The sequence below is a fragment of the Tasmannia lanceolata genome, unplaced genomic scaffold (genome assembly GCF_043159265.1).
Source record: "Tasmannia lanceolata isolate RefF3 unplaced genomic scaffold, GAP_Taslan_0.1 ptg000006l, whole genome shotgun sequence".
Taxonomy (NCBI): Eukaryota; Viridiplantae; Streptophyta; class Magnoliopsida; order Canellales; family Winteraceae; genus Tasmannia; species Tasmannia lanceolata.
The window spans coordinates 28,530,642-28,555,751 of NW_027518683.1; the positions used below are offsets into that span (position 1 = coordinate 28,530,642).

General features: G+C 38.8%; 1 protein-coding gene across 1 annotated transcript in view; it reads right to left on the reverse strand.

Moving 5' to 3' along the window:
* Positions 1–25,110, reverse strand: part of LOC143880206 (MACPF domain-containing protein CAD1-like) — a 29,449-nt gene continuing 4,339 nt past the window's right edge. The window contains exons 2-7 of the mRNA XM_077383018.1: positions 17,386–17,624; positions 17,102–17,297; positions 16,899–16,976; positions 7,169–7,352; positions 6,879–7,042; positions 1–785 (exon numbers count right to left, since the gene is read on the reverse strand). Coding sequence (XP_077239133.1) covers positions 150–785; positions 6,879–7,042; positions 7,169–7,352; positions 16,899–16,976; positions 17,102–17,297; positions 17,386–17,624 — 1,497 coding nt within the window. The 3' untranslated portion in view covers positions 1–149. The remainder of the gene's footprint in view (positions 786–6,878; positions 7,043–7,168; positions 7,353–16,898; positions 16,977–17,101; positions 17,298–17,385; positions 17,625–25,110) is intronic.

A 25,110-nucleotide genomic window follows, 5' to 3' on the forward strand; every position in this document is an offset into this window, starting at 1 on the left:
TGACATGAACAAAAACCATTTGATTATATACTAATCTCGCTTAGCCAGTTATGAACAACAACCCATTGTGAGGAATACAATCCCCTATCGGCCAGTAAGTACAAAAACTACAAATACATCACATTCCGAAACAAGCACATCAGGAAAACTCAGTAGTTAAGTAATGAATATTTCACTCTCAAAACAATCCTCCCTTTCTCCACTCCAAGCTTTCCACCCGTGACCAACCAATGCCCCGGGCTATCCTGTGGCCCCTTACACATCTCAGATGTATCGACTAGCTTTGCCAGCTTGCCCATTACATCTTTCGAACCAGAACTCGAGTCACCAGAGTTAATGGTGTTTCCAGCGCCTGGTCTCTTCAACTTGTCGCTCGAAATAGTTGGGCTATGGTCCCACAAGGATCTTCGTATGGTGCAGCCAGGTAACTTAGAATACAAAAGTTTCATATATAAGACGTTTCTTGATCCAAAGTCCCAAACTCCGAGCTGGGCACCAGTAACAATTGACACTCCGGAAAGGTCCCCTATGTAGGTTTCATTGTTCTCGATTGGAGTCGTGCTAATGTGGGAGAAATTCTTCCACTTCACCGGTTCAAACCATCGGCTATCTTGCTCCTCAGGTCCCTGCCACTTGGGTGCCCCGATCGCCATGTGAGTGTCCCAATATGGGAGAAGGATCTTCGGAAGAGAGGCCAAATGTTGAAGCTGAATACTGAGTCGGTTCTGCTTTTCTCCTTCTAGGCATAATCTTAAGCCTATCACAGGCTTCCTTCTGACAGATACCTGCATTTGCCTTAAAAATCAGGATTTGGACAAAGAAAGGGAAAAGGTTTAAGCCATGTTGGTGTGGAAAGAATTAATGGCGGTTGGTGTGGAAAACGGTGGCTCTGCGCTCGTTCCTGAGGGCGACGGAGAAGATGAGGAGGAGGTGCATGTTAGTGGTGGCTGCTATCATGCGCATCAAAGGGATCATGATAGCAATCTACCACCTAGCAGTCTTTTTGAATTTCAAAACTGTGGGTCCCCCTGTGGATACAGGTGGCGTAGTTTGCATGGAGGCTGTCCTATCGAGGAGATGGTGGTGGACCCTACATCAGTAATGGATAGATATTTTTCGTCTTTTGATGATTGTCCCTCGGATTCTCAGTTGGTGGGCCTCCTTAATCCAATGTGGGCTTGGCCCTCTCCAGTTAGGAGTCCAGTGGGGTTGTGTAACCACTGGGCCTCGGACTCGAGTGAGGCTTCTAATGACCAAATTGAAGAAATCAGCTTAGCATCCGACGGATATGATTTTCATCCGGTCCTTCAACAACTTCAAGCTAGTGGGTCCTCAAATGCAAATTCTGATCAGCTCTTAAGCCTTGTCAACGCTAGATCTTGGAATTGTTACCCCCTCCCTTTGACTGGTTCTGTTTCTCAGATGGAGGCTAGAGAAGAGGCTGCTGAGCCTTATAGGGGGAGAAGCTCTGCGGCCATAAAGAAATGGAGTAGAAGAGTTACTGGAATTGCTTTAAACTTGACCTATGAGGAAGAGGATCTTAATCCTAATTGGAGCCCAGTTGTTGAGGAAGACAGAGAGGGAGGGGGGGAGAATTCTTTTAGAGGGTTTGATCCAATCGGGGGTGGTGATGCTCGGGATGGTGAGCCTGGTCATTTGCCTCTCTGTGCGGAGGCTCTTATCCAGGCCAGGTCAAGGCATAAAAAGAGTAGTATGTGCACTTTCTCTGTGAAAGCCGTAAAAGATGGCCCAATTATGATAATCTCTGTTGATAATTTGATGAGAGTATCATTGGAGGATATTTCTAGGACCGTCAATGCCCTAGCAGATTTTTTGGGTTTCCTCAGTAGTAGGGAGGGGCGGGCCAAAAGTGTTAGAGTGTGTGACCAGGAAGGCAGATTGTCAAGACCTCTAAGCCTTGTCTCTGGGGTTAGTAAGAGGTGCGGTAGGGAGCTCTGGAAAGAGGAGGGGAGTAAGCCTTCAAGCCTTTGGGGCCTGGATGAATCTGTCAATCATACTTATGGGGTTTTCAGCAGTTTGGGTGTGGTGGCTTCTCGAGGGGAGGAAAATTTGAAGGCTCAAATTAGGGCCGCAGAAGTAAAGGATTTAGAAGTTGTTGAGGCTGCCAGGAGAGCAGCGGAATCAGCCAAAAAGAAGGAAAGGGAGTTGAGAAGATTAGAATCAGGGATTAACTATGACGGAGGGTCGAATGAGGATTGGCATTGTTGTGAGGTGGGAGGAAGGGTCACTGGGGGTCGTAAGGGGAGGAGTTCGCCTAAGCCTTCCGTCCAATGAAGATAGTATCATGGAATTCTAATGGGTTAGGGTCACAGGGGTCACAGGGGAAGCAAGTAAAGGAGTTGATTAATAGTTCTAAGCCGGATCTGATGTGTCTGCAAGAAACCAAACTGGAATTGATTTCTAGAGGGGTCTTTAGGGGTTTGGGTTTTAGGGAGGAGTGGGATTTTGATTTTATTCCTTCTCAAGGGGCTTCTGGTGGTATATTAGTGGCCTGGAATGGTAGCGCCTGGAAGCTGGTGAATGTGTGGAAGGGTAACTTTTCTCTCTGTGTGGCTTTTAATAAGTTAGACGATGGCTCTCATTGGCTCTATTCTGGAGTCTATGGGCCGTGTTCTAGGGAGGCTAAGTTGGAATTTTAGGAAGAATTAGGAAGGGTGCGAAACTTCTGTCAGTTTCCCTGGTGTGTGGGAGGGGACTTCAATGAAATCAGGGCTGTGGAGGAGAGGATTGGGTGTTCCAGAGTATCCCAAAACATGCAACTTTTTATTGACTTTATTGCAGAGAATGAATTAATTGATCTCCCTATGTCTGGAAGAGCTTTCACTTGGGCAAGAGGCGAAAGTAGAAGTCGGATTGATAGATTTTTTATTTCTTCGGAGTGGATGGAGATGGTCCCGGACGTTTTTCAAAAGGCTCTACTCCATTCAGTTTCGGACCATTGCCCCATTTTACTTGACCCTAGTTGGGAGTTTTGGGGCCCCAGCCCTTTCAGATTTGACATAGCATGGTTAGAAATTCCAAAAATGGAGGAAACTCTGGGTGAATGGTGGGGATTGCGTTCCTTTGACGGGCTAGCTGATGTAGTTATTGGAAAGAAATTAAGGTTTGTGAAGAATAAGGTGAGGGAGTGGGCTAAAGTTCAGAAAGAACAGGTGCTTGCTAAGAAAAAAGGGTTGGATTCTAGATTATCTGAGCTGGTTGCGTTAGAAGATAGCGGTCTGGGGGGGATTGAGGAGCGTGAAGAGTTGGGCAAAATCAAGCAAGAATATCAGACCATTTTGTTGCATGAGGAAATCTCCTGGAAACAAAAGTCCAGAGTAAGATGGTTGGCTGAAGGGGACAAGAACACAGCATATTTTCATGCTATAGCTAGTGCCAGGAGGAGGAGGAATAAAATTGTGGTGACAAGAGGCAGATCTTGGATTGTTCCCTCGTTGCCAATGAAGCCATTGACTACTATCGCAGAAATGGAGAAAAAGGGGTGGTCTGTAAATTAGATATGGAGAAGGCCTTTGACAGGGTTGAGTGGAATTGTTTGGACTATCTTCTTGACATAATGGGTTTTGGGAATGTTTGGAGAGGTTGGATTCGTCGCTGTGTTTCTTCTGCCAGGTTTTCTATATTGATCAACGGTACGTCTAAAGGTTTTTTTCAATCGTCTAGAGGATTGAGACAAGGTGATCCTTTGTCTCCCTTTCTTTTTGTGATCATGGCAGAAACTCTTAGCAAGTTAGTTCAAAAAAGCTGTGAAAAGGGTTTGATTGAAGGTTTCAGAATTGGAAGAAATAAGGTAGAGGTGTCGATCCTTCAATTCGCTGATGATACGTTGATTTTTTGTGAGCCGGACTTTGCTCAAGTTAAGAATCTTAAAGCAACCCTCAGATGCTATGAGCTGATTACAGGTCAGAGGTCTAACTTTTCAAAATCAAGTTTATTCGCTCTCAACATGTCTTCAGCTGATGCAGGAGAGTGCGCTGCATCCTTGGGTTGCAAAGTAGAATCTCTTCCTTCTTCTTACCTGGGTTTGCCTTTAGGAGTAGGAAGACCAAGTAAGATTTTGTGGGAACCTATTGTAGCAAGGCTTGAAAAAAGATTGGATTCCTGGAAGAGAAGACTAGTGTCCAAAGGAGGCAGAATGACTCTAATAAAGGCGGTTCTGGCAAATCTCCCTGTATATTTTCTCTCTTTAAATGTCCAGTTAGTGTTGAATTGAGGATTGAAAAGATTCAAAGAAGATTCCTGTGGAGGGGTTCGAGTGAGAAGAGGGGCATTCCTTTGACTAATTGGGAGAAGGTTTGTGTACCAATCAGGAAGGGTGGTCTGGGCATTAGGAGAATTAAAGGCTTCAATGCAGCTTTGTTGAGCAAATGGCTTTGGCGCTTTGGGGAGGAGCGCTCGGCTTTGTGGGCTAGAGTTATAGGAAGTAAGTACGGGGTTCTTAGTGGCACTTGGGAATCGGATGATATCTATGAAAGAAAAGGCCTGACTATTTGGAGGGATATTTTGAAACTAAGATCCGAGTTTAGAAAGGGTTGCCGATTTAAAGTATATTCTGGTAATTGTATCAAATTTTGGAGAGTTGTCTGGTGTGCAAATGAAGCTTTGGAGATCCTTTTCCCGGAGTTAATGAGGGTTGCTGCGGATAAGGATGCTATGGTGGGTGAGTGCTTTGAAAGGGTGGATAACAAAGTGGTTTGAAAGGGTGGATAACAAAGTGGTTTGGTGCCCGAAATTCAGAAGAAACTTTTTTGACAGAGAATTAGAGGCTCTCTCTGCATTGTTTCAGATCATTGAGAAGTGCTATATAAAGAAGTCAGGTGAGGACAAAAGGATTTGGATGTAGAACTCTTCCGGTTTTTTCTCTGTCAAATCGGCTTACTCTAAGCTGGCTCCGGAGGGGGAAGATTCTTGGGTGGCTAAGGTATGGTCCTTTCAGTGCCCCCCCAGAGTGACCTTTGGCTGGTCTGTTTGCAGTGGGCGAATTCAAACTATCGAGTTCTTGAGGAAAAGAGGTCTCGTCCTTATTGATCATTGCCCTCTCTGCTTAGAGGACGGTGAATCTATAGACCATTTGTTCCTCCATTGTAAAATAGTAAGGCAAATATGGGGTTTAATTTTGGCAAGGTTTGGCATTAATTGGGTCTTTCCTCAGTCGATTCCCCTTCAATTGGAAAGCTGGGACTTTGTTCCTTGGAAGAAGAAAGGAAAGACATTATGGAAAATTTGCCTTCTAGCTCTTTGGTGGTCAGTTTGGAAGGAAAGAAATGGAAGAGTATTTGAAGGAAAAGCCAGTTCTGCTTTCTCCATTTTCCAGAAAATCATTGCTCTTTCTATTCAATGGGCTAAGAGTACCTCATTGTTTAGATTCGTGTCAGCCTATGATTTATGGGAGAGGTGGGAAACAATCTGTAAGGAAGGGGTGTGTAGGTCCAAGGTTGTTCAAAAATGGGCTCAGCCTCCTGAGGGATTCTGTAAGTTAAATGTGGATGGGGCATCCTTTGGGAACCCTGATGCCTCAGGTTTTGGAGGGCTGTTGAGAGATCATGATGGTGCTGTGAAATGGGCCTTTTCTGGTCCAAATGGAATATCTGATTCTTCGGAGGCTGAAGTGAAAGCAGTTTACTACGGTATTCTTCATGTGGAAAGAACTTTGCTTGATAAGGTGATAATGGAAGGGGACTCGTCAAATGTTGTTAGATTTGCGGGTCTAGCTCCTCCTTGGAGATTTCTTAGTTTTTTTTATGAAATTGCTGACTGGGTGGCTAATTCATCGATCTCCTTTCTCCATATCCGAAGAACAGCTAATGAAGAAGCAGATGCTTTGGCAAAGTCTAGTGTGAATAGGCAGTACTTGGAGTGGTTTGACGATCTTCCGCCTTGAGATATATTGTTTTTCTATTTGTTTCCTCTATTTTTATTTGCTTCTTTGTAATTGGACCATCTCGGTTCCGTTCTAATCTAATATATTTATGCCATTTCAACAAAAAAAAAAGGTTTAAGCCATGTTACTATAACACTTCAATCTGATTGAACACTTGTGTATTTTGCTCGTCTCAAAATGCAAAAGTTCTGTTTCCATGGCTGATTTAAAACAAAATTCTCAAGCAATTTAGCTTTTCCATTCAAGTTTTAACAGGTATTAGTTGTCCAAAGGACATAAAAATAGCATGCAATGGTTGTCTGTAATTCCTGAAGACTTAAAAGATGAATACCACGCAGTGGAATCAGAAAGGCACACTAGCCCAGTTCGTTTTAGATTTTGATAATTGATTTTGAGTGCATAACTGATTATTTGACTCAAAATTGTAGTTAATTTTGTTTCCAATAATAGGCTTTGGACCCAGAATCGATTCTCAAAATTCAAAAACCAACAGGGTGTAAAAGATACAGATACTGAACCTATTCTTCTACTGATATGGCTAATTTAGCAATTTCTGGCACATGTACATGTCTCAATGAACTCCTTATAGCTACACTACGATCTTGGAAAATTTCATTGACTGTTGTCTTTCAACAAATGAAGTGTATCTATGCTTTCTTAATCAAACAAGAATGCTTTAGCCACTCCATCACCGAAGTGATACCTTCCTTGGCCACGTAATAAAATAAAACAAGAACAGTATATCATATGGGTAAAACAGTTTAAATTGAAAATCAGCTGTGCAACCAATTTCAAAATGTCACTAAACCAAGAAACATGTGGATATAATAGAAGACCTTGTAAATCCCTTCTGAGTAAAAATAATTGGACGGTTTCCCAGTTGGAGTTGGAGTTTGGCAAATACTATCAAGCCGGAGTATCAGCAGAAGAGTTTAATGGTCACTTTATAAATAAAATTGCTGTGTTAAAAGCTTACCTGCTCTTGGCTGACATAAAGCTTTTGTCCCATTATACTGAATTGCAACCAGGGGCAAACTGGTTCCTTTTTTTGATGTCCCAGAATTTTATCTTGAACAGGTGCCCATATCAGAGGAAGTTGAAACTCTAGAAAATATCTCAGCTCCTCAAGTGGAGGCTTGTCTGTGGAATAATCCAAAAGAAAACTCAACTTCACATTGAGAAGGAAATTGTTTTATAGTATTCATGTCAAAAACCTGAAGGATGAATTGGCACCGACACACATGCATGTGGGCTGTGATTTCTTACATTCAAGATAGAGTTCAATTGCACGTGTGAGATGGTTATTCCCAGGGATGCCATCAACGAGAGAGGTGATGGGGAAGAAGGTCATCTCGATTACATCTGGGGCAGAGCGGACAGTTCTCGCCCATTGAATGTGGCTTTGGACCAGATCATCCCCTCCCCTTCGCCTGAAAATGACTGTAACATCCTGCATCAATAAATGTTTCAGATAACAAGGCATTGAATAAATAAGATAAGATTATATGGAGAATGAGCACTGGAAAAGGATGTTGTGTTTACAAATGTGAACAATGAGAATTACAGTTCACTACAGCCACCATATTTTAGCCAATGCAGAAAGTGATATTTGGTCTTTTGACAAACTGAAGGTATGACTGTTAATCTAGAAACAAGTCTAACGAAAACATGTTCCTGGTCACTAAAAGGGCGGCCCAGTGCACGAGGCTCCCGCCATTGCGGGGTCTGGGGAGGGCTAGATGTACACAGCCATACCCCTGCTTTGCAGAGAGGCTGTTTCCGTGACTCGAACCCGTGACCACCAGGTCACAATGGAGCAACCTTACCGTTGCGCCAAGGCTCGCCCTCTGAAAACAAGTTCCTGGTCACTATATTACAAAAAGACCATTCAAGAGAACTTGTCGTGAATATACTACCACTACATGCTTTAAGCTATGTTAATCACACACTTCGAATTGGGTGCTTAAGCCATGTCCAACGCTTGATTTTAATTGTAAAAATTCTATCCATTCAAATTTAAATAAAATAGGATTTAATACTTTCCATTAAAAAAAATAGGATTTAATACTTTACTTCATCAAACTGGTATTGTGAAATCACACATGTAGTAACTCCTCTCAGATGACAAGATAATCCACCTCAATGTGCTTCTATGCCCATGGAAAACAAAAAAATAGAAGCAATCTGACAAAAATACTCAATCTGAACATTGCCCAATGACTAATGAACATATATCAGAAGAAGAGGTGGAGCTGAGAAAGTATGCCTGAAAGGGACTTTTTTATGACATCACAATGCATGATGTCAGTGCAGGCATGGTTTTAAATTTCGACCGAAATCCGAAATTTCGGTGGGGACCGAAACCAAAATTTGGCGAAATTTTGACTTTCAGCCTTCACCAAATTTCGGAATTTCAAGAATTTCGGTCTGAAATTTTGAGAAAATGCAATTTTTTTTTAAAAAAAAAGAAAGAAATGTTACAAAATTTCGGTTTCGAAATGAATGAAATAGACTGTTTTAATTATTACCAAATTTTGACGAATTTCGAAATTTCAGGTGTCCGAAACCGGTACCGAAACCAAAATTTTAAACCATGAGTGCAGGAATACTACAGATGTCAGTATTGGGGTTCACCCATGTCAGAAACTTCCGAAAGTAATCACTCAGATTGTTTTTAATAATTAAATATTATGATGAAGGATATTTAGAAGTCATTTGGATGGGTTTAGAAAGTCGCTCAAGTTACTATTTCTGCCTGAAAGTGACTTGTTGATGCATGCCAAGTCTAGTTGGAGAGGCACAGATAGCAAGAAACGCAAGAAATAGAGGTTTAAGTGAGCATCAGTTGGAGCCCATCTAAAGTGATCGACGATGACAATGACAAGCAGTGTTTTGGATTTTTGGATGGGTACCAATAACAATTTTGGGCTGTTACCAAATTCAGATTGGAATGAAAATTTGAGATTTACCTCCCAAGATAGAGAATAGAAAACTCTCCAAATCTCGGCTCAATCTGACTATTGGATCTGAAGAGATGGGCAATCAAATGAAATTGATAGCAGATTTAAACAGCCCACAATTTTCAGAGTAGAAACTCAAGTGCAATAGAAGAGGAAGAAGAAAGAAATGAAAGGCGCCACTAAAAAAAACAAAGATAAATCCTATGAAAATAAAGGATTGGACATCTCACCACTATCATTCCAAAGGCATCACAAGATCAGATATATTAGGACATCATCATATCACTAACTAGCCAAAGGACATCAATGGCACCGAAGGCATCACACCAATGGTTAGATCGTAAGCATCACACCCACATCTGAACGCAATGGAAGTCACATCCACACAAGAGCCAAAGCTGCAAAGTCTTTATTCATTCATCTATGCTCAAATAATGGCTAATCGGCCTACAATTTATAGAGAGATAATCCCACGAAAATTAGAAATGGACTCTTGTTGTTAAGCAACTTATATTCCTAAACTTTCTAAAACCTTCTAATCAAATTTTAGGACACTAACATCTTTAGAACGTAACATTGACTTTATTAATATAGAAATAAAAGAGTCTACCAAGACATTCTAAAGACTCTAAATATAATTAAGAAACTAACCAAATCTCACTTTAAATTTCTAAAAAAAAACTAGGTTCCCAAATATGAAACTTTGACCCCCAATAAAATAACTTAAATGTTAAATACCCATGTGGACCATTTCAACCAAAGTCAACTGCCCAAAGAACCAAAATACCCCTCCATGGCAATTTTCGAGAGAATTGAATTGAGGTCAATTCTTGATGGACCCCACTTCCATCTAAATCTTTCTGATGCTTCTGGGGATGAATTCCTTGCTTGTCTTTGGTCGGGGATGGTCCCTATCATTTTGCCCTAATTGAAAAAAGACTGTTGATGGAGCTCATTCTAAAGAACTATTAAGTGAAGAATCCGGTCCATCTTTCACGTAGCCACGACATAATGGTTCTTCCGTCCTCTAGAGATCGTGTTGTCTTGCATCCATGTCGTAATTTAACTCAAGTTAAATCCCAACTAGAAGAGCATCTCACAAATCTAGAAAGCTTATCGAAATATTCATGCCACCAAGCTTGAAAAGAGTCATACTTCTCTAGAAACAAACACTCATAGTTATCGTCGAAACAGAAACAAAGTTTCACTTCTTTGAATTGATGTCATTCTCTCAGTAAAAATCCTACTGTAACATGTTGAACCCCAGGCTTTTTCTCTAACATCAACTGATGCAAGACAGAACTAGTGGGAGAGGCAGAAGCTAGCAACAAAACAAGAGAAATAGGGGTTTAAGTGAGAATCAAGTGGAACGTGTGTAAAGGGGTCAATGATGATGAAGATGAAGCACCAGTTTGGATTTTTAGAGAGGTGCCAATATTAATTTTGGCATGTTATCCAATTCAGATTGGAATCCAAGGATCAGATTGGACTGAAAATTTGAGATTTTATTCCCATGATACGAATAGAAAACCCTCCTAATCTCGACTTGATTTGACTGTTGCATCTGCAGATATGGACAATCAATTGAAACTGATAATAGATTTAAACATCCCACAGATATCGGAGAATAGAAAAGGTCAAGAAGGAGAAGAAACAAATGAATGAAAAGACAAGGGAAAGCAAAGGTGATAAAGGCATCACACCTACAATTGGATATTTTAGGGGATCACACCACTAACTAGCCAAAGGAATCACACCAATGGTGGGATCGTGAGCATCACACCCATGTACAAAGGCAATGGAAGTCTCACTTACGCAATAGCCAAAGTTTCAAAATCTTTATTCATTCATTCATGTTGAAATCATGGTCAAGAGGCCAACAATATATACAAAGATAATCCACAAAAATTAGAAATTGACTCTTGCTACTAAGCAACTTCTATTCCTAGACTTTCCAAAACTAATTACTATTAAATCTAATTTTAGGATACTAATATACACGGATTCGGTATATGTGGGGCAAAGAATCAATGCAACGCAGATTCTCAACTACACATTGCTTTGGTACCTTAAGTGGGCTTATCTAGATAGTCCTTGGTTCAAACTTCCTATCTATTGTTGAGGGTATTTCACATAGCTGACTTAGAAATATTCCTTAAGCATAGGATTGGTTGTGTTACTAATCTACAAATGGTTCGATGATGGATGACCAAGTTTTGGAATCAGATAGCACGCTTAATCCTTGGGTTTGAATCCATAGGGCAAGTTCTTTAGATAGGTGTATATAATTTACACTAACCACAAAATTTAGTTTTTCTAAAAACCATATCGGCCCATTATACAAGGTTTTAAATCTCGGTTTCGGTTTCGGTACGAAATTTCGGACGAAATCTTGTAAAAATTTCACCGAAATTTTGTACTTCACCGAAACGTTTCACCGAAATTTCCGAAATTTTACCGAAACGAAACGTTTCGGCGAAGTTTGGTACTTTTCCGTCTTACAGTGAATTTCGTTTCGGTTTCCGCCGAAACGAAACGTTTCGGCCGAAATTTAAAACCATGCCATTATATAGGTTGCTTTATTTTGTTGTCTGTTATTTAGGGTATCTTGAAAGTCATTGTGCCTATTATTTACTGTGCAGACGTCTATTCCTTTTCTGGAAAGATAACATATTACTACTTGTAGGGCTTTAATGTGGACATAAGTATATTTCCCTGTATACTTAGGCAGTTTTTTCTAGTTTAGTATTGGTACTTGTACAGGCATTGATTGGGTTCTTTCTATAGTAGTACATCCCTCATCATCTTCGACAGAGGAAGAAGACACCTCAGACAATAATGGAGATAGTGCGGACACTAACTAAGGAACAATCTTCATGATGACAGACCAATCTGAAGAAAGTTGCTCTGATAAGGTCCAGTTAGAAGATCTGTCTGACCACCTTAGAGAAAAACTCCAAGGTAAAGAAAAACTCCAGGCAACAAGACTAGTCCTTATGATACCAGGCTCTAATACTAGGTATAGAAAATAACCACGAATAGATAGATGAGTTTATACATTATAATAGGTAGAAGGGTTTATAATCCCGGATAGAGGGAATTTTACCCCGGATGCATGCTGATAGGATTATGCTCTAACCTTAGATTATATCCTTGATTAGGTAGATATAGTGACAATATAATAATGAGCAAAACAATAAAGTTAACTAGAGGTTTTACAGTTGGGATTCCATCCTTTTGTTTGCTGAAGTCCTTGGAGAACTCGGTTGATTTCCTCAAAACTTTTGACCTTACGAAGACCGAACCTTCCTATGCCTCACTAGGATACGGCAAGAGTTACAACACAGCATGCTAAGAATCAAATGGAATAGAAAGCAGAACACCGAAGGATTTTATTGTAGATCCAGCTAGCTTTTCTTATTTAAAACCTTATTTGCTTGTCAGTCCGATGCGAGAGTAACACCTGTCAATGTCAATATGCCGGACTTGACGGGTGGTACTCTCGCATAAGACCGACAAGCAAATAAGGTTTTAAATGTCGGTTCCGGTCGACACCAAAACTGAAATTTTTCGGTTTCAGCCGAAATCATGTAAAATTTTGACAAACAATTTCAGTATTTTACAACATTTCAGCCGAAATTTTGGCAATTTCAGTGGAAATCTTAAATTGTGGTGAATTTTTTTTAAACTTTCGGTGGAATTTTTTTAAAATTTTCGATGGAAATTTCGGATTCATGTACTTTCGGTGTCGGTCCTGGCGAAATTTCAAACCATGCAAGCAACTAGTAAGATTATAGGGTAGTTATAACGACAATAAAATAATGAGCATAATAATAACGTTGACTAGATATCATTCAAAAAATATAGCGTTAATTAGATGCTCTTACCAAGGGGATTCCATTCTTTTCTTTGCCAAACTCCTTAGAAAACTCAATTGATTTCCTTGAACCTTTTGACCTTATAGCGAGGAAACATTCCTATGCCCCATGGGTCTATGATGGAGAAACTTAAAAGTTAAAACACAAGGCTAGCACACAAATGGAATAGCAAGCAGAACACCTAAGATTTGTATTGCAGCTCCGACTAGTTTTTCTTGTGTCGAACATAAGGGTCGACCACCCCCTTTTATAAACTAAAATGTGCGGACTTATCACACCTTCAAGTAATAGCAAGCATAACACCGAAGAATTTTACTACCAGTTAGTTTTTCTTGTGTCGAACATAAGGATCGACCGGCCCCTTCTATAAACTACAATCTGCAGACTTATCACACCTTCAAGGACGGCCTATTGACAGGTGTCAGTCTTGCAGAGGACCAGCAAGCAATACACTCAAACACTAGACCGACAAGCAAACAGTAACAGAATATATGTGTGTGTGTGTGAGTGTGCCATTTATATCTAAGACTGACAAGCAAATAGTAAAGGAATTATGCAGGTGTCAAGGCATTATTTTTCTGACACAACAGAATGGGCCTTGAGCTGACGTTATTTTATTCTTTTTTCTATCATTTCATCATGCTCATTCTTGCAAGTTAGCTCTTATGCTTTGGACAGCGACCAATCTTTCTCTGAATGAGTGGATTCATATAATCCATCATGTCCGTCGATCTTCTAGATCATTTATGATCCACGCTTTGATTTGGCCTCCAAGGGCCAACACAGGAGACAATCACTCAAGGAAAAGCTAAAATGAATATGCATTGAAGAAAAAATCAAGTTGAAGCAGAGGACAAGGGTAAAGTAGTAAAAATGATGTTGACAAAAATAGATATTTTTTCACACAACATCAAGGTGAAAGGAGAAGAACTATCATGTAGAAAAACTGAGAAATAACTTCTCGAATATGGATCGAACACGATGTGCGGCAAAAAACGTGAAGAAACGATGAACACAATCACACAAGAAACAGAGGATTTACATGGTTCGGCAGTGCCTACGTCCATGGGGAAGTTTTTCACTATTTCGTTCTAAGGTTACAAACTCTCTTCTTCTTGACCAAGAAACACAAAGGAAAACTCAAAACCGTAACCCTAGCAAGTGGCTTATATATCAATGCCACTGCATGAACAAATTTACTGAAATACGCTTTAGAGGAAATCTGAAAATTAAATTTTCCTTCTGAGGCGGTACCCCGAAAACCCCGGACAGGGCGTGCTGCCCTCGACACCCCGCGATCTAACTGTGTAGCTCGACCATGTGTGTGTGTCGCGCACATTAGTCTGTCAGGGTCCTGTATAATGCCGGAATACAAGAGATTTACACAACCATCTCCACTTGGCTTGAATTCTGCAACCACCTGAAGATCATACTCTTTTGTGTGCTCTCAGAAACACAGCTCTAAACCTCATGCACATGAGGTGCCCACCCCACTCCATGGGGTGCCTCGCCAAGCATCAACAACGGCTGATATTAGCCATGTCCAAGCAATGCTTGAACTTGGTCATTGTAACTGGCTTTATCAAGATATTTGCTGCATTGTCATCTGCGTGTATTTTCTTCAAGTTGATGCTTCTATCTGCCACCCCTTATCTTATCTTATGATGTCTCACATCTATATGTTTCATCCTGGCATTATATACTTGATTCTTCGCCAAATGTACGGCACTTTGACTGTCAGTGCGACTAGACTTCTTCTTGCTTAGCCCCATATCACGAACCAATCCAGCCATCCAGGTAGCCTCTTTGGTAGCCTCACAAGCTGCCATATATTCTGCCTTTGTCATAGACAAGGCGATCGTCGACTGAAGAGAAGCCTTCCACGAGATATGCTCGCCTGCTAGTGTGAACACATAGCCTGTGGTGGATCTCCTCTCATCCAAGTATCCTGCATAGTCTGAGTCTACATATCCGGTCAACCTGTGTTCATTTTTTGCAAATGCCATACACCAAGCCAAAATCCATAGTGCCCCGTAAGTACCGCTTAATCCACTTCATTGCATTCCAACGCTCTTTTCCTGGATTCGCCATGTATCTACTTACTACGCTCACTACATGAGCCATATCTGGTCTCGTACAGACCATTGCATACATGAGACAACCAATGGCACTAGCATAAGGGATGTTAGACGTGCTTGCTCGTTCCTCACCAGTGGACGGGTATAAGTGCTTCCCCAGTTTGAAGTGGCGCACCAAAGGATTGCTAACTGGTTTTGCATTTTCCATATTGAACCTCTGCAACACATGTTCAATGCTTAGAAGCACAAAGCGCGTGCGAGGACGGGGAAGTATGGAAGTCGAGAAGAGTCTAAGGTTGGGAGTGCCGTGGGAGATTTATGTAATATTTTCTTTATATGTTTCTCAAAATTCAAGAACATTAAAAAAAAAAAATTTAACCATCTTCATATGTATCTTTCAAATTTTAAGTACATCAAAAAGGTAGTAATTTCTAGTCATCTTCATTTCGTGTTCGCTTCCTCGTGCATTCTGAAGATGCCTTTGTGCTTGCTCCAACAAAATATTTTGAAGAGGTGGAGGAGTTTGATGCCAGGAAGTTGGTGATGGTGTGACTGATGGAATAATAGGAAAAAGTTAGGAGTGCCATGAGAGCAGTTCTCATCTCTTCAGGAGCGCCATGGGAGCGGTTCCTGTCCTAAGGAGCACCGAATCACGGTTCTTACACGGGAGTGGCACCCATGAAGAAGATTCCTGCTTACAGGGTTCAATGCACTTGGCCTGCGAAAGCCAAAGTGCTCCATTTTTCCTGTCCCATCTAATTTCCATCCTAAGGATCTTCTTAGGAGTGCCTAGATGCTTCATGTCGAATTCCTGGCTTAACATAGATTTTAGCCTCGATTCCATGCCCGGTGTTAGCAGCAACTAGCAAATCGTCAACATATACTAGCATATATGTATGACTTATCATCAAGAGCGAGGTAATAAATACAACAATCAAAGCTACATGTATACCCATTCCTTGCCATGAATGAATCGAATCGCAAATACAACTGCCTAGGTAATATATAGAACAATCAAAGCTAGCATATATGTATGACTTATCATCAAGAGCAAGGTAATAAATACAACAATCAAAGCTACATGTATACCCATTCCTTGCCATGAATGAATCGAATCGCAAATACAACTGCCTAGGTGAATGCTTCAACTCGTAAAGAGACCGCTTCAGTAGACACACGTGATCCTCTTTGCCTTTTTCAACAAATCCCTCTGGCTACTCCATGTAAATTTGTTTCTCCAAGTCATCATGAAGGCCATTTTTAACATCCATTTGATCTAGCTCTAGATTATGCCCTGCGACTAGACTCAACAACACACAGATTGATGTGTGTTTTACCACGAGCGAGAATATCTCGTTGTAATCCGCCCTCTTTCTAGGCATACCACTTTGCAACTAGATGGGCCTTGAACCTTTCTCCACCTGTATAAGAATATGCCTCCTTCTTTCTGTAGATCCACTTGCAGTCAATCGCCTTCTTTCCCCTGGGAAGCTTCACAAGATCCCAAGTTTGATTTTGATAGAGTAAACTCTTTTGGAATATGAGAAGAAAAAATGTTAACTCACACAATTTTGGTGATGATTTCATTTAGCCAACTAGGACACCTTAATGATTCCTCTTATTGGAGAGTTCATCCCCATCTATCACAAAATTACTCACACATAATTAAAGTCACAACAGTAAAAAGAGCTTGCAATGACCACCACAATGGAGAAAATCGATCTAGGCAGTCCTAAGATAAATATTCAAAAATTGAGGCCAGGAATGTAAGAAGTGCAAACCATGCACCAAAGAGACACACTACTTTATGACACAACCCCAACCCAATTCCCATAGCATCACTCATAATTGTTTAGGAGTTTCAAGAAGATCTAAAACCAGTATTCCTTTCACTTCAGCAAATTTACCCTACTTTTCCATAAAGTAAATGATGGAAAAATAAACCCATTTGATGAGAATAACATGATAGAAGAAAAAATGAAAATGAATAAAAATAGCGGAAAATTCAAGAAAATTGCAAGGATGAATAGTACATTGACAGAGTTCGAAGTGAATAGAACATAGGGGTAATGGTACATACTTCTTTTCCAGAAAGATACAGAGCACTAGGGGGTTGAGGATATATCCCTTGACTATTGAATAAACTAGGTTCCGCAGTCTGTAAATCCAAACAATTGAGCATATTGGTTAAGCACAAACGCAATTGCAAACATAACCCATAAAGGCTAATGGAGACGTTCTCAAAGAAAAAACTAATATAAATAAATAAAATGAGGCACTAGCCTTATCCTTTAATTTCATTGGACCTGAACTTGTATGGCGTTCTGTTTCAGAGAACCTCTGATCTCCAATGTCCTGAACATAGTTTTTTATCTCCATAGTTGACAATGGGGATGACTGATGCTGCTTGACGTAAATTACATCCTTGCCACCAATCGTCACGGATGTAATGATATGTGTTCCAAAATTTTCAATAAAGCTGTCAAGATAGATCAGGATGACTAATGACAAATTAAAACTCTACTTTTCATTTTTCAAGTTTCTTTTTGAATGTAATATGTATTTACCTTGATAAGGATGAGGGTTCCCATGTAACTGGGACAGCAAGCTTTACATGTTCTTTCAATACTAACGGAGTTTTCATTAACTGAACTTTGCATAGAGGTATGAAAGTTCCATCAATTGCAAGGCTTTTTGTAGCCGCGGCATCAATTTGCTGTGATCCAGTAAAGCTAAATAATGAATTAAAGCTTCCAAGTGGAACTGATCCCGATACAAGAGCCCTTCTATTAAAATACTCAGCCATCTGCAATGATTCACCAAGACAACAATATGTGAAAATCTTTGCACCGTAATAAGCAGATAATAGAAAAATCCTAGATTCCTCCTGATTACCATGATTAATTGATACAGAATTATACACGTAAATAATTTCCTTTAAACACTTGGTAAAGATGATAACAGTTTGGTTCCATAAATTCATTGATGACGGTTGTGTCCTGCTTCAACATTCTCCAAACGCTGGTCATGGGTGTAATTCTTAATAAAAGATAAGAAAAACATGAGAAGTGTGATTTCTTTTTTCTTTTCTTTTTTCGCTTTGTCGGGCACATAATTAATCATCCTTCTTTTCAACAATCTTTTTAATGGCCAATTGATATTGAAACTACGAGCAATTTTTATTTTTATTTTTTTTGGGGGGGGGAGGGGGGAGGCAATACTTGGGAAAAAAAATCAGATATGGCATTTTCTCTAGAATTCTTGGCACATACTAGGCCCAAATGAATGTCGGATACATTTTCCTCTATCATTAATGACAAATGGTCATCAACGCACTCCCTTTCTCCAAGAAAAAGATTTTTTTTCATCGGCTGTTAAAGGAAACAAAAGAGTAATATAAGAATGACCAAGGCGATCAAAGATAAGAATGCTTACAATCAAGTGGAAAAGAAAAAGTAAAAATGATAGGAAAATGAATATCAAGAACAAGACCATCCTGCCCAACCCCCTCTTAGCAAAAGAATCCACTTATAAGTTAGCCTCTTGATTTATGAATCCCTTCTAGTAGATGGAGACGATTGTGACGATAGATTTAGGCTCCACCCACAATGTAGCAAGATACAAAGAGAACCTCATAGAGATGAATGAAGTGAAAGCCGAAAATCATCGAGTCTTCATGCGTAACAATACCTACAATGAATACCATTCAAAAAAATGCCTACAACGAAATCTTTGGATTAGGAACACACTGTTTGAATATGCTTTGACATTACAATCTCCTTCTCTTTTATGTTGTGTATGCTTCGTCGATGAGATGGAACCTTCTCTCAGTCAATGTTTTAAATTTTGATTTTGCTTTTGGTTTTGGTCGCCACGGAAATGGAAATGTTTCAATTTTGGGTGTAAATTTCGGTGAAAAACCTATAAAATCACGAAAACATATGGAAACACATACAAATGATTGGATTTAAAGATGAAACTTCAGGAAATGCTAGAATAAGCACAAATGCACACTTAGAAACCATCACATAAGCAAGACAACCATCCATAATGTTTTATAAGCATCGAACACCTAGTGACATGCAATGTCGCTAATGTCTGATAATTTAGTGCGTCTGATAATTCATATAAATATTTATGCACAATACAAATTGTTTTAAATCTCCACCAAAATTAACACAAAGTGACCAAAATGCTTCCATTTCCATCCCTACCAAAACGGAAACCGAAACGATCAGAATGCGTAAACCAAAATCAAAATCATAAGTGTAATAGTGGGTATCCGATCTCAGTATGTATTACATAATTATCATAATATGAATTGCATGCAAAATGTGGTGCATGAATTCACGGTTTTAAATTTCGGTTTCAGTTTCAATTTCGATCACCATGGAAATAGAAACGTTTCGGTTTTCAGTTGGAAATTTCGATGGAAAACCTGTAAAATCACGAAAACATATGCAATTGATCTGATTTTAAGTTAAGATTTCAGAAAATGCTAGAATAAGCACAAATGCACACTAGAAACCATCACATAAGCAAGACAACCATCCATAATGTTCTAAAAATATCGAACACCTAGTGACATCCAGTGTCGCGAATGTATGATAATTTGGTATATACCAAATTTCTAATGTAATTCATATAAATATTTATACATAATACATGTATCACATTTCACATGCAATTCATATAAATATAATTATGTAATACATACTGAGATAGGATACCACTATTACACTTCTTATTTTGGTTTATTCATTTCAGTCGGTTCAATTTCGATTTGGGGAAGATAAAAACAGAAACATTTAGATCGTTTCATGTGGGTTTCGGTGGAAATTTAAAACAGTGCTATTAGTGTCACAATTGCGCAAGCATAGTTTTGAAATTTGTTTTCGATATGGGAAAGTATCCATTGTGAAATATGGAAGAATATTGTTCTAGGGAAAGAAAATTGAAAGATGTTTCACCTTCTAATCATTCTAATGTAGTTGATCTTTATATATAGCATGTGAGATTAGGCCACATAAATAAAGATAAAATGAAAAGATTGCCTGAAAATGAGTTAATTCCTTCAATAGAAATAGAATACTCAACATGTGAACCATGTTTGAGTGGAAAAATGATTAGAACACCATTTCTTTTTTTATAGGATTATTTCAAAGCTACTTCTAAAAAACCGTTTCTAAAAGGTCCAAAATCATCCAAAGTCTTAGCTATAGTTCTTCCGGACATTCTTCATCCTCTAAATGTTAAAACTCATACACGAGTGGAATATTTTAGAATATTTCTAGACGACTACTCAAGATATGAATACGTCTGTCTAATAAGAAAGAAACCGGATGCTTAAGACATCGTTAAAGAATATAAGGAAGTTGAAAGCCAATTAGGTACACAAATTAAAATACTTATAACAGATAGAGATGATGAATACTATTTGGAACCGTTCAATGAATTCTACAAAGAATGTGCAATAATACACCAAACTACAAAGCCTTATACACCACAACAAAATGTTGTAGTTGAACACCACAACAAAATGTTGTAGTTGAAAGACAAAATAGAACCGTAATGGATATAGTTAGTCTATGCTTAGTCATTTAAACCTTAGTTCTCATTTTTGGAGTAAGGATTTATCAACCACCATGTATATCCTAAATAGAGTTTCAACTAAGGCTATAAAAGTGACATCTTATGAACTCTTGAGAGGTTTTAAACCCAATTTAAGTAAACCTTGAAGTTTGGGGATTTAGAGTTCATGTGTGGATGCCTAGTCAAAACATAGATGAATTAAAAAAGGGCGCCCCAGTGCACGAGGCCGCTGCGGGTCTGGGGAGGGCTAGATGTACGCAGCCCTACCCCTGCTTTGCAGAGAGGCTGTTTCCGTGACTAGAACCCGTGATCACCAGGTCACAATGGAGGAACCTTACCGTCGCGCCAAGGCTCACCCTCTAGAGATGAATTAAGTAATAAAAAAATTAAATGCACATTCATAGGATACCCTGGATATTCTACGGGTTACAAATTTATGATTTATCATGACGATAGATCAATGGGAGTAGTTGAAAGTAGAGATGTTAATTTCTTAGAAGAATCTTCAGATAAAAGAAATCCTAGCGAATTAATAGAGTTATTTAAAAATAACTGAAGAAAAAAAATTCAAGGTAATGAAATTGAAGCTCCTTTTGAGTATACCCCAGCCTAAAATATCTAGGATTCAAAGAGTTAGATGGCCTTCATCAGTGTTAAGAGATTATTATATTTTCTCAAGGGTCTGCTCCAGTAAGGGTAAATAGGGTAGACATTCATTTACCCCCATCCAAAAATGATGGCTGTTCCAATAGCCGTATGTGACAAAAATTACCACGTAGTCGCTTCCGTGTCAAAAGTTTTTTACCCTAAAACAGCATAAGTTGCATACTCTCAGAGAGAGTAAATAGGACCGGCTTAAGTCAGACAAGAGAATGGGGTAAATCCATAAGTCGTTCGTGGAACCCAAAGTGGAGTTTTCTACTTTTCTATCCCGCATCTTAAATCCCGACCCATTCACTCGCTCTCCTTCCCTCCCGAACCAGTCTCTTGCAAAGCTCCCATCCTCCAGATCGAGCGGACTGAAGATCGCTGCTCCATGAAAACTAGCCAAGAAATCCCACCTTTTTTGTGGCATCGTTTTCCATCTCAGAACCAGATCATATCAAGTATTTTTTGCCCTATTCTGTTTCCCACAGCGTTGTTATCGCTCTCTCGGCTGCAAACACAAGTAACTCAAGCCACAAGAAGACTGACAGCAAAGCATAACCCCCACCCTTCAACCGCACCCACTCCAACAACCATGATGATACGAGATGACAATAGGAGGGAACTTTTAAGTGTCCTATTTTGGCTCTCTGTAATTCTATTGCAGAAATCGAAGCAAAAAAAAAATGGAGACAAGGACTGGATTAATTGACAGAAAGTGACCCAGTGCTCAATAAAAGCTTCCTAGCAAGTTAATCTGCCAGTGTTCGTACTAGTCTGTCATGGATAAAGAGCTCTTATGCACAAGGATCTTTTTCAAACCTGCATGATGTCTTCATGTCAAGATGATTGACGAGATTTCTTACATTAAGGCCCTATTTGATTGCAAGAATAACATTTCTGATGGAAAATGTTTTCTTACGAAAAAATTCTATAATTTAGAGGAAAATGGTATGATTATCATTAATCTAGAGGGATATTGTCATAAATTGAAGGTCCCTATAAGTAAAAATTGAATAGGTCGTTCAAGTTATCTTTATTTTTTTGGGTAAAAGAAATAGGAATTGTAGAAATATTCCAAACTTTTCCAGAAAATTCCTGCAATCCAAACAAGGCCTAAAAGATCCTTGAAAAGGTTCGTAGAATTTTAGGTGGCTTCCGCTGCATTGAAGTTACTATAGGAAGTATATTGCATAAGACATTTCAAGAACATTTTTTGTTGCTGATTGGAAAGAAAACTAACTATGATAATGAGGATTACTTAAAAATTGAAATGGAGACATCTCAACCAGTCATGGCATGCATTTCTCTCCTGGCATTCAAATTCACAGCGCTATTTGCACAGCATGCTGGTCGCAATTATGTGAAAATGTAAGATAATACTTGCTGCAAATTGGAATGAAGATGTGAGTCCCTAGTAAGCAACATTTCAAGAGGCAACGAGGAGAATAGAGGTATATCACATTGCTATTAGCAAGGTTCTAACATTCTCATTTGTAACATGACAGAAGTGATCTATCACAATGATGAAGAATCAAGTATTGAACATATGATCTACTGCATTAAATCTAGGACTGATTTGAAGGGTAACTCAGTTTTTTGAAACTTGAATTAACTTCGCCTATAAAAAAGATTTACCCATCTGAATTGCTCAATAAGGCGTGTCTGAATGGAATTGGTCAGTTTTCCACATTTGAAAAAGTAGTTGCCACTATGGCTCCTTCCTGGGTTTTCCACCTATAGGGGGTCGCTAGTTTCCCAGAGACATGGTTTTAAATTTCCCCAAAATTTTCCAGAAACGATCGAAATATTTCCATTTCCATCCCCACCGAAACGGAATCTACATGATTTCCTTTTACGTCATTATTTCTCCGAAATTTTGACCGAAATTCCTTTCGGTCAAAAGTCCTGAAATTTGACCAAAATGGTAGGAACGACAAAAAAATGGAAAGATGTTATTATTTGCATTTCATTTTATCAATGTACAGAATAATATTTGGTAGGCAATATCATTGAACTACACAACAAAGCAACCGTATCTTATGAATGAGATGTCATATCGGCATGGGACCAATTATACCCTGTAACTCTATGTGGTATTGACATAGAGTTCGGGTCCTTAGAGGGGAGATTAGTCTTGTAATTTCTTATTCTTCATTACATTGTACTTCTTTATTGACTTTACTCTCCTAGACATGCGCGACGATGCATTTCACAGGGAGTTCGATGTGATTAAGCCTTTCTAGATGATTTTGTTGCTTAAGTGATGGTCTCTAAGTATGTATTTGTGCTTATTCTAGCACCTCTCAGAGTTTCATCTTAAAATTTCATCATTTTAAATATTGTTTTCAAAAGATAAAAAAATTTCATCATTTGCATATGTTTCCATATGTTTCCGTCATTTTACAAGATTTCCACCGAAACCAAAATATTTCCATTTCCGTGCAGACCAAAACCGAAATTTAAAGCCTTGCCCAGAGACTTACTCGCAACCTTGAAGCAAGGACTGACGGTGATGCCATATGAATAAGCCTTTGCCAACTACAGTTCATGGAATAGCCTTTGCCAAATGCCTTATGAAGGTTATGGTAAGCTGCCAGATATTGACATTCCTCATCGGCCTTGACCATGTGTTTGTGAGCACCAAGCATTGTGTTCATGTATGTGAAGTTATGTACAAAAAACTTTTTAAGAAGATGATCCTACCCTTCATCTAAATGGTGCAAAATGAACGGTTCACAAAAGTTATACATTTAGCCCCTACGATATGTAGTCACCGGAGCACGGGAAGTTACGCATGCGCATTGGAACAGTAGAAACTAATTCAAAGTTAAACCAATGTAGGGTAAGCAGATTACTCAGAAATAGTTTACCTTGAAATAGATTACCCCTCGTATTTACCCTCACTGGAACATACAATAAATGAAAGTGAAATTGATGAGCTTTCATCTTTCAGAGAAGCTTTAGAATTACCAAATTTGGAGAAATATAAAGAAGTTATTGAAGAAGAACTAAACTCCAGTGAGAAAAATCAAGTGTGGGAATTTGTAGATATATACAAAGTCAGATTTGTACCAAAAGAATTTGCACAGAAAGAAGGAATTGATTAAGAGGAGATGTATTATCCTGTAGCCAAATTTACATCCATATGAATAATTATATCAATAGTGGCATACCTTGATTTGAAACTTTATCACAAGGATGTTAAAACAACATTCCTAAATGGAGAACTTAATGAAGAAATATATATGACCCAACCTGAAGGATGTGAAATTGAGGGACAAAAAGATAAAGTCCAAAAAGTAAAGACGTCTTTATCAATCCCCTAGGCAATGGTATTATACATTCACAATGCTGGGAAAAAAGTCAGTTTTATACCAAATAACATTGATCATTGTGTATATATTTAAAAAGGTGGGAGTTCATTTGGGATATTATCATTGTATGTTGATGATAGTCTGTTAGCTGGAAATGACATGTCCATGACTGAGAAAGTTAAATAATGGTTAAAATCTCAATTTGAAATGAAAGACATGAGTGATGCCTCTTTTGTCCTTAGGAATTAAAATCACTAGGGACAGAAAATCCAAACTTCTTAGCTTGTCACAAGAATGTCACTTAGAGAGAATAATAAAAAAATAAAATGGACTTATCAATTGCTACTTCTTAGCTTGTCACAAGAATGTCACTTACAGAAAATAAGAAAAAAATTCAAAATAGACTTATCGAAAGCAATCGATACTCTAATTTGCAAAGGTACTAAATTATCATGACTCTAATTTGCAAATGTACTAAAATATCAAAGAACATGGCATCATCTAATAATGATGAGATAACTGAAATGCAAAACAAACCCTATGTTCAGGCACTAGGAAGTCTAGTGTATGCCATGTTATGTATAAGACTAGATCTAAGCTTTATTGTAGGTCTTGTGAGTAGATATCAACGCAATATTGGAATTGCTCATTAGACATTTGTTAAGAAAATTCTGAGATAGAAGATTTGAATATATCGTCCTATTATGAGTAGCAATATTTGGGTCAAGTAAAAAGAAA